Here is a 10144-nt window from a genome sequence, read left to right as displayed (position 1 = left end):
AACGACATTTAAAAATGTTTTAAAATATTGAACTTTTCAATAAATTCTGTTGTTTTGAACTCTCTTTTCATCAAATGGTCCTGGAAAAAAGTCTCCACAAAAATATTAAGCAGCGTAACTTAATATTATTAATAAAAATATTAAGCAGCGTAAACTGTAATAATATCTGACAAAATAGTTTTTACTGTATTTTTGTTTCAATTTATACAAATTAATGCATATGCAAGAGACTTTCAGAAAATTAAAAAAAAAAATCTTACCAACCTCAAACTTTTTAACGGTAGTGTATGCTGACAGATTTTTCTAACCATAAGAGCACAATGGACTTTAGTTAGGTTATTAACTAATAAAATCTATAGCAGTTTCAATAGAGAGGGCAAATCTTTCTAGTTTTGGACAGCATATACATATCAACTAGCCAATGATACTTGCTTATAATATACGGTCTTGTACAATTCTCTTGTTTTTTTCTTTTTTTTTTTTTTTTTTTTTTGCTTTATTGTCAACATTTTGTACACTTATAAGTATAATTGTTTAAATATATTTAATTCCAAGAGTTGTTACCTGACATACAAATGAAAATCATTACCAACAACTGAATAAATCATTGTATTTGACTGGTCAAATGCTGTGGGAACCCTGTTAAGGAGAGATCCTGCAGGCGTACAGTATCTCCAGTTAATAACTGATTGTGTGGATTTATGAGGAAGCGGCTATCATAAGCATTAGCGCTGATGAACTCATAATCAATCTCAAATAAGAGCTTTAATCTAAATGAGCATTGCAGCAGCCGGAGTGTTGCCAGGAGTGCACATGCTACAGTTACAGTGTGTGTGTGTGTGTGTGTGTGTGTGTATGAAAGATGCTATAAGCATACCCTTCATGTTTGACTGTGTGTGCTGGGTTCAGCTGATTTCCATGCTTTATTCCACTCACACACTGTCACATTAGAACCCAATTGTTTGAAGGAAACAAGGGAGGAGCACATGCATGTGTGTTTCCTGTCCAGTTTTTTTGTACTCTGTTTGTCAGTAATTAGAGATCTGGTTTATTGCAGCATTTATGTTGGACATCAGTAGAGTTTAGTTTTGTGACATTTAGATAATGGAGTTCTACGCCATAACTTAATAACACTAATACACAAACATAAAACAATCAAAAATAATGCCTGGTTAAGACACAGTGTTATGTATTTTTAAATAGAAATGCTGAAAATAGCAGGTTTTCTTCTATATGCAGGCTTTTAATAGAAATATGTAAGATTTTTGTCAAGTATTATTACAATTTAAGCGTATTTTAAAATAGTTGCTGCTTATTTATTTTTTATTTTTTTATGAAAACTGATAGATTTTTTTTTTAGGATTCTTTGATCAATTAAAAAGTTCAAAAGAACAGTATTTTATAGAACTCTTTTGTGACACTGCAATTGTCTTTATTGACACTTTTGATCATTTTAAAGCATCCTTGTTGGAAAAAAGTATTAATTTAAATTCATAATTTTATAAATTCCAATTCAATTCTTAAAAAACATTCTCAAAAGAAATATTCTGCAATAAGCTTAAAATCATCCTCTCCTGCAGTATAAAATGTCATCATTCATTGTCACAAGACTGAAATCCTCAGCTCACATTTGCAAGCACACACACACAGTGCATTTGTGTATGTGTCTGGAGGATGGAAGCTGTTATTTACACTAACTGGGCCAGTGGGAAAAATCTAGAGCATGACATCTGGACACTGACACTCACAATCTAGCGTGTATGTGTTTTAGGGAAAAAGAATGTAGACTGTTTTAATAGTGCTTAAAATAAAGCAGGATGATGTAGTTCAGTTATGACAGTTATTAAAATCATACTGCTATTATTACAGTCAAATAAGATTTTACTGGAGTATAGATGATTGTTTTGAAGAAAATTAGTCTATTTTATTTCACAAAAAAAAAAAAAAAGATAGTTTAAAATGGTAAAACAAAAGATAGGGTTTTAAATGGAGACAAAAATATTTGGACACTTTCTACAGTAAATGTCAAACATTAGTGTAATTTCACGATTAATGTGATGAACCACACTTGTGTGAATGCTTGTGCATACACTTAATTTTTTTTTAAACAAAATGCTTTTATTTAGCAAGGATGCATTAGACCGTTCAAAAATGACAGTAAAGATTTATAATATTTCAAAAGATCTTAAGAATCATAAAATTATCAAGCAGCACCACTGTTTTAACATTGATAAATCAGTATAGACTATAGTATTGACTGCTGAAAATCAACTTTGCCATCACTGGAATAAATTAAATTAAAATTTAAAATATATTCAAATATAAAACAGTTATTTTAAATTGTAATAATTTTAAAATATTAGTGTTTTACTAATAAATAAACAAAAAACCTGCCCCCAAACTTTTGGTAGTGTGCATCGCCCAAAAATCAGTCTGGGACCAGTTGTTTAAATGAAATTTAAGATGAGTAAATATTTAGCATCATTTGTGCACAGATTCCATCTTTGCAGTGACATTCATACATTTTAAGTGTGCTTCAGTGTGCAAATAAACTCTGTGTTTGAGAAAGTTGCAAGGTTTAGTTTCCCTCCTCTCGCTCACCCTTTTCTCTTTCACTTTATCTCTCTATTCCAATACATCTGCCCCTCACCCACCCATACATCTTCTATGTCTCTCGCTCTCTGTCTCTCTCCCCCACTGTGGGAGTGAAGTGTAATCCATGTGGATTATCATAGTGGGGAGGGCAAACTATCTGCTTCTGTTTCACTTCCTCCCAGCTGCGTTGAACATAAAATGAGGGTGAGAGAAACAGAAAGACAGGTGGAACTGCAAAAGTTGCCAGCTGACCAGTCAGTCCGCATCAAGACATCATCGGAGGGACTCTTATATATAAACTCTGAGGAGGAAAGAGCATGATGAAGAGAATGAAGAAAAGATGAGAAGCAAGCATCAAGTGGGGATGATCAGGAATGGAGAGAAGAGAGCCAGACGTCATTATTACAGAAGAACATTCTGGGAGGTTTTCTGTGTCACCCAAAAACACTTTTGAAGCTTCCGGAGTGTATTTTGGGATCAATTTGATATCAAGACCAGACTGGGATTACCGCACAAGGTCTGTCTTCAGGATCCGGTGAGCTGGAGATCGTACACGCTGCTGTTTTATGCACGTGGCAGGGGTTGATGGGTAGGATGTGGAGCATCACACTGCTCTGGGTGCTGTTTTCAAGTTGGACCATCCAAACACAAGCTCAGATGAGGATATCACCTGAAACGTGAGTTCAGTTCATCTCTGCATGAGCTCAGCAACCCCATGAATACAAAATCTGTACAATGTAAGAGAGACCTTTATTGCTAAGTTCAACATAAACATTTCAAACTTGCACTCTACCCTCAGACATTTATAGATGAACCACTAATAGCATTCTTTGATTCCTTGCGCAGAACTGCAGTATTTCTCCAAATCTCATCTTAATGCTTGCAGGTCATGACTTGCACACCTCCTGTCACCCCTTGTATAAAGCCAAAAGACTGTAAGCCGAAGCTTAACCTCCACTGGCAACATTCACTCAAAATCCACACACACAGCCTGTTTGAACAGACTTTTTGTTCTCTCTGAGAGCTAATGTAGTTCCTGAAAGTCAAACTACGGAAAACACCAACACAAGCCTTAATAAGCTTAAAATCTTAAGCGGTCAGAAAATTGTGACCCTGTGTTTTGGTTAACAACGGTTTCTCTCCTCATTAATTAATGACGGCAGCCTGAAATCCTCCACTTTGAGAGCCACCACTGATCTTAAAAGAAATTGCATACTGCTGCTGATGTCAAGAATCTCCCTGCCATTACTGACCCTATGGAATTTATTTATTTATTTTTAATTGTGATTTTAGTCCATATTGCTAACATATAGTTACAATATATTGTTTTTGATTATTTTTAAAGAAGTCTGTTTTTCTCATTAAGGCTGTATTTTTTAAATCAAAATCTGGTAAAATTGTAACAGTGAAATATTATTACAATTAAAATAAAATTTCATTTATTCCTGCGATACAAAGATGAATTTTCAGAAGCCATCACTACAGTCTTCAGTGTCACATGATCCTTCAGAAATCACTCTAATATGCTGATTTAGTGCTCAGGAACCATTTATTATTAATGTTGAATACAGCTTTTCAAATGTTTTTTGTGAAAACCATGTTTTCCCAGGATTCTCTGATGAATATTAAGTTCAAAAGAACAGCATCTATTTGAAATAGAAATCTTTTGTAACATTATAAATGTCTTTGCAGTCACAGTTTAATGCATCTCAGCTGAAAAGTATATTAATATCTCATTTCCAATGAATAAATAAATCTTACTAACCCTATATTGATGACTCATGCTGTAGTACAGATTTGTTGTCCAAGAACATTTTCTCTAGAATGAAAATGTCACTCCCCCAGACATTTAATTTCCTAAAATATCAGTTACTTGATTCTTCTTGTTTATAGATCTATCTTAAAAGTAATCTGTTGGCTATGATATTGCTTAAATAAAATGTAAGGAAGATGTAATGCTAATGCTTTTTGTTTGTGTTCTGAACAGGGTTCAACAGTGGGCCGATGCCTTTGGAAAACAGCTTTTGGCCTTGTCAAACAGATACTCAGGCGCTCAACTCTTACAGAAGGTCCGTCTATTGAAAATCTGGCTTTACCCCCTCTTTCAATCCGTACAACAAAGCAATCAGGGATATTTCTGATATTGTCTGATAATCTGCAGCTTTATCCGTAAATCACTATGTTAGCAATGTGTCTAACTGCTGGTAAATGTCAGATGCAGCTGAGTCTAGTTATCTGGCATCTGTTTGAATTTACACAACACTCTAATTAACATTACTTTGTACGGTTAACCAGACCCGGTGCCAGCCTACAAGCAGCCCATCTGCCTACCAGAGAGTCATATAACGACCAGTTTAATTCTGACCTGAATATGTAGGCGTGCTTTCACCTTAAGGGCCTTTATTAGTGCAGCACAACAGCAGGATGTGCCTGAACAGTGAGGCAGGAAGAGGATTAACCTTCCCAGACTGCTGCATCTCATCCTCCCTCTATTCTTTTTCTCTCTTTTTCCCCCCTTTTGTTTTTGTGTCTCTAATCTAAGCTCAGAATAAAGCCTGGTCCTCTTTACAGTGTTGTGTGGAGGTGGATTATCCCTGTCTGACCTCCTGTTTCCTCCTGGCCTATGGGCAAAGAGCAGGACTCATTGCTTTGGACACAGATTGAGGTTCTGCTGTCACTGGCCTTTGATACTGAACAATCATCTAGAGCTCTGCCTTTGCTTTTGCGGCTATCAGAGGGATTTGCTATTATTTTCTGAATTCTGACTTCAACAGTGCATATAAAGCTTTTGTCCTTCATTTAGAATTACACAAATGGAATGCTTTTTTTTCTTTTTTGTTATTGCCTGATGTAAAGTGACCTTAAGTTGATAGAAAGGTGCTTTATATAATAAAATTCATATTATTATTATTATTTAAATCTGCCAAATTTCTGTTTTTTAGGAGTAATTATTATAGACTAACCCTCTAGTATATAATTATTATTAGCTTTATATTAAAAACTAAAAAGACTATGGCATGTTGTCCTTTTATTTAATTAAATGTACGGTATATGTGTCTGTGTGTAGAAATATAAAGATGTGGAGCCCATAGTGAAGATGCAGGAAGTGGATGGTTTAAAGATGGTGAAGGAATTTGCTGAAGAAATGGAGAACATGCTGGGCAGAAAGATGAAATCAGTCAAGGTCAGAGATTTTAGTATTTCGTCACAATGCTCTAGTTATAAAATGATCAAAATCTTACTATCAAAATAGTTATTTGTTATGGAATCACCGCCTGGATTCTTTTTTGTGTGTGTTTTATATAGAGAATGGCAGAGACAGTAGAAGATGCAGATTTTTTTCATGAATATAATGCAACATTAGAGGTGAGCTCTCTATCCATTCTTCCATCCCCTCAATCTTATTTATTTTTCTTTCTATATTTATTTGTGTTTGTTTTTTTTTAGTTCGACTACTACAATTCCATGATGATTAACACATTGGACGAAGATGGGAACAGTGTGGAGCTGGGGGGTGAATTTCCTCTGGAGGAGAATGAACACTTCAATAAACTGCCTGTCAGTACCCAGCAAAGTGTCATACAAGTGCCCACCAATGTCTATAACAAAGGTGAGACGCAGAAATGAAACGTCATTTTCATCCCTTATTAGAAAACGATCAAGCAAATCTCTCTCTGTCTCTCAGATACTGATATTCTGAATGGGGTGTTTATGTCAGAAGCGCTGAATGAAGTATTTACCAGTAACTTTGAGAAAGACCCGACTCTAACCTGGCAGTACTTCGGCAGTTCAACAGGATTTTTCAGACTTTACCCCGGTAATCATCACACAACAGCCTCGCCTCGCTCCTTCAAATGCACCATTGCAGAATACTGCATGAAAGCACAGTGATTATTCTTATTAACATATGAGATAAAAATGACAGTATTTGAACATGCATTTCTGCTCATTCAGACACAGCACAGAGAGTCTGATTGACATTTGAATTACTGGTGTGATTAATAGTGACAGTGACTCGGGCTCTTCTCTCTGCCTCTCTCATTCATCATCATGTCATCACACTATTGACACAGTAACAAAACCAATCAACTCCAGATCTTACACACATACTGTATGAACACAGAAATCCTTCCCTCTCTCATGGAGAGGAGACTGTAATCATATTCATTTACACACTCTTTAGGTATCAAGTGGACACCTGATGAAAATGGAGTTGTCACTTTTGATGCCAGGAATCGCAACTGGTGAGTCTTAGAATCTTTCTATCCAAAAAAATAAGAGCTTAAAAAAGCATCTTAAAAATGTGACGGTCACGGTAGTAGCCTATAAGTTCAGAACAGCGAGAAATGTTGGATTACTGATTGTGATAGAAGTCTTTCACCTCTATTAACTATCGAGAACTCAAGAAGACGTCAAGATTAGTGACTTGGCTGCAGTCCAGGGTCAAGGAGCAGAAGGACTGATCTCAGTGAAAGATTTTAATCTTGATTCCTTTCCGTGACTGACAGTAGCATCTGCCCAGTTTCCTCAAACGCCTTCTGCCAGGACTAACGTTATTACAGCTAATGCACGCAATCTCTTTAGCACTAACGAACGCGGAGTTCAGAGACAAACCTTTTGTCTTGTGTTACGTTCCTATATCTGAACAGCTAGAGTGATCACTGTGGGGTGCTTATGAAATCTGAGTAGTCCTGTTACATCAATAAGTTACATAAACAAAAGTAAGCTAATTAAAAATGTGTATACCAGGCTACTGCTGTTTCAGTCTCTGTGTCACCTTCTTATTGTGATCTCATTACTTCCTTCTCTCAGAACATTACGTAGATGAGATTTCACACGCTGTTATCCGGTTGAGGAATTATTACTGTGAAAGGTCTCGAGTGTTTGTCAGTGGCCATGTGAGCTAGAATTATTTATATACTATTTTAGCATTCATTCAATTTTTGAATTAGCTTTTATTTTTACGTTTAGAGTTTTCATTTTAGTTTTGGTCATTTTGTTATTATTTAAATACCTCTATTTAGCTTTCATTTATTTTTAATTAATTTATTTTTATCTTCTTTATCAGCAGCTTAGGTTTTTCATCTAATATTTATCTTTTAATTCAGTTTATTTCAATAAAATGAAACAATTTTTTAATAGTTGCAGTTAACAAAAGTGATCTGATCTTGTAAGCATTTCAAAAAGCCCTTTAAAAAAGATTTCCATTATTTATTTATTTATTTTTTCTCCTTCTCAGGTACATCCAGGCAGCCACGTCCCCCAAAGATATTATCATTGCTGTGGACATTAGCGGTAGTATGAAGGGTTTGAGGCTCACCATTGCTAAGCACACCATCAACACCATTCTAGACACACTTGGTGAAAACGACTTTGTCAACGTCATTGCGGTAAGAACAGAAATCCTGTACACTGTGTCCTAACCAGACATGTTCAGGTCAAGATCAAGTTTCCTCTATGTAAATCGGGGTTATTATCTTAAATAACACCTAATATTTTCCGTCTTTCTAGTACAGTGATTACGTCCGGTATGTAGAGCCCTGTTTTAAAGGCACACTAGTACAGGCAGACCTGGATAACCGTGAGGTAACATTTTCTTCATGTGCACAGAGCAGTGAATTCAGCTGCCATTTGAGATTTGAATATTTTCTGCATCCTATTTATTTCTAGCACTTCAAACTTTTGGTGGAGGAGTTGCAAGTGAAAGGTGAAGGAAAGGTGAAGAAAGCCATAAAAGAGTCCTTCAAGATTCTCAACGAGGTGTGTTAATGTTTGAGGGAAGGAATGTATATCCATATGAAAATATATATATATATATCAAAAGTTTGTTTGTGTGTGTAGGCAGCAGCAGAAGGCAGGGGGAGTTTATGTAACCAGGCAATCATGCTGATCACTGATGGAGCCATGGAAGATTTCCAGCAGGTGTTTGAAGAGTTCAACTGGCCAGAACGCAAGGTACCAAACGCACTCAAACACACACTATGGATACACACTTTACCTGTGTGCATATAACACAATGATAAGACAATACGCTCTCAAACAGGTGCGCGTGTTCACGTATCTGATTGGACGAGAGTTAACATTTGCTGACAATGTCAAATGGATTGCTTGCAACAATAAAGGTGAGATCTACCTTAATTAAAGCTGAGCATTGTGGGAGACTACCTGAGCTAGTAAGGTCTATTGTTTGTACAGAGAATGTGCACACTTTGTACAGTATTTATAATGCATGACTTTATTTCCAGTGTTTCCTACACAGCTTTTTCTGAGCATCATAGTTTCATTTTCCAGTAATTTTTAGGGATGTTTGTTACAGGATAAGAATTATAAAAAAAAAAATAATAATAATTTTTAAATATTGTCAGTTTTCGTTTTGATTTGACAAGTTTTCTTATTTGCTTGTATTATTTTCTTTTTGGGGGGGGGGGGGGTATAGGTCACTATATTAAAAGTGTAATCGTTTTTATTAAAGTTTAATATATATTTTACTTTATTTCAATTACCTTTCTTTTTTAAATGTATTTTTAGTTAACAATAATCACTAAAGGCGGTTTGACAGACCTGCGCAAAATTATATTGACAATAGAAATATCCATGACTTTTTAGATTTTATTAATTTCCCTGCCTTCTTCAAGCCTGGAAATGACAACGTAACTAAATCCTGATATTTCCATTTCCACAATCTGTTCCAACAGAATTATAATTAAATTTTGTGACAGCTATGCCCTCTGCTGGTAACAGACAGATCAATCAATCACATTTTCTCATTACTGCTGTTTTTGTGTGCTTGTAATTAGGTTACTACACTCATATCTCTACTCTGGCGGATGTACAGGAGAATGTGATGGAATATCTTCATGTGCTGAGCAGGCCAATGGTCATCAACCATGAGCATGACATCATTTGGACAGAGGCTTACATGGACAGCGTGGTGAGCTGCTCACCTTTTCAATCTCGTTCAGTCTTTCCTTTATGAACATGTTAGTACTGTACACAAAAGGTCATGTTTCATACTGTCCCAAAACTGCATATTGATCATTTTCGCCTTCAGTAATTTTGAACCTCTCATGTTGTGATATCTTTCCTGAGAGTGATCTCATTATGTCTGTCATCCCATTCCAGCTACCCAATACAGCTGAGGTAAACTCTTTCGTTCTGCGCAGTAGATCAAAAACAATCCTAAATGCAGTAGTTCACGTTTTCTTGTAATTTAGTTCCTAAAAGTTCCTTGTTAGATACAATTTAGTCATAATTAGACGTTCTGATGCCTGTGAAGTTTTTAATTTAATCGAATGTCTGGTAGATTTTCAGTCAAAAATAAAAGGAATTCTCACCAATTCCATTTACAGGTCTAGACGTAACGTGCTGTTTAGTAAATCCTTTAAGAATGCATTTTTTTTATGAATTTCTTTCTTTATTTTTTGCTAAAGGCAGTGTATTCTAGGTGATTAAAAAGTATTACATTTAATGTGATTATGCAGGTTTTAGACTAAATTATTTTCACAAAAGTGCTACATATATTTTCATTGATTATGGGGATTTAAATGGA

General features: G+C 35.4%; 1 protein-coding gene across 4 annotated transcripts in view; it reads left to right on the top strand.

Moving 5' to 3' along the window:
* Positions 1 to 2430: 2430 nt before the first annotated feature.
* Positions 2431 to 10144, top strand: part of cacna2d4a (calcium channel, voltage-dependent, alpha 2/delta subunit 4a) — a 39724-nt gene continuing 32010 nt past the window's right edge. For 2 of the 4 annotated variants that reach the window (XM_042722161.1, XM_042722159.1), the window contains exons 1-14: positions 2434 to 3272; positions 4583 to 4664; positions 5663 to 5779; positions 5902 to 5961; positions 6043 to 6205; positions 6281 to 6412; positions 6779 to 6839; positions 7835 to 7985; positions 8107 to 8181; positions 8266 to 8355; positions 8437 to 8550; positions 8639 to 8717; positions 9393 to 9526; positions 9718 to 9735. In XM_042722161.1, the coding sequence (XP_042578095.1) occupies positions 3181 to 3272; positions 4583 to 4664; positions 5663 to 5779; positions 5902 to 5961; positions 6043 to 6205; positions 6281 to 6412; positions 6779 to 6839; positions 7835 to 7985; positions 8107 to 8181; positions 8266 to 8355; positions 8437 to 8550; positions 8639 to 8717; positions 9393 to 9526; positions 9718 to 9735 (1368 nt within the window). In that variant the 5' untranslated portion in view covers positions 2434 to 3180. Of the gene's footprint in view, positions 3273 to 4582; positions 4665 to 5662; positions 5780 to 5901; positions 5962 to 6042; positions 6206 to 6280; positions 6413 to 6778; positions 6840 to 7834; positions 7986 to 8106; positions 8182 to 8265; positions 8356 to 8436; positions 8551 to 8638; positions 8718 to 9392; positions 9527 to 9717; positions 9736 to 10144 lie in introns of all 4 variants that reach the window. The other 2 variants (XM_042722162.1, XM_042722160.1) reach the window with 2 other exon arrangements.

This window comes from Cyprinus carpio, chromosome B4 (assembly GCF_018340385.1).
Source record: "Cyprinus carpio isolate SPL01 chromosome B4, ASM1834038v1, whole genome shotgun sequence".
Classification (NCBI taxonomy): domain Eukaryota; kingdom Metazoa; phylum Chordata; class Actinopteri; order Cypriniformes; family Cyprinidae; genus Cyprinus; species Cyprinus carpio.
This window is presented reverse-complemented; position numbering and strand designations above follow the sequence as displayed.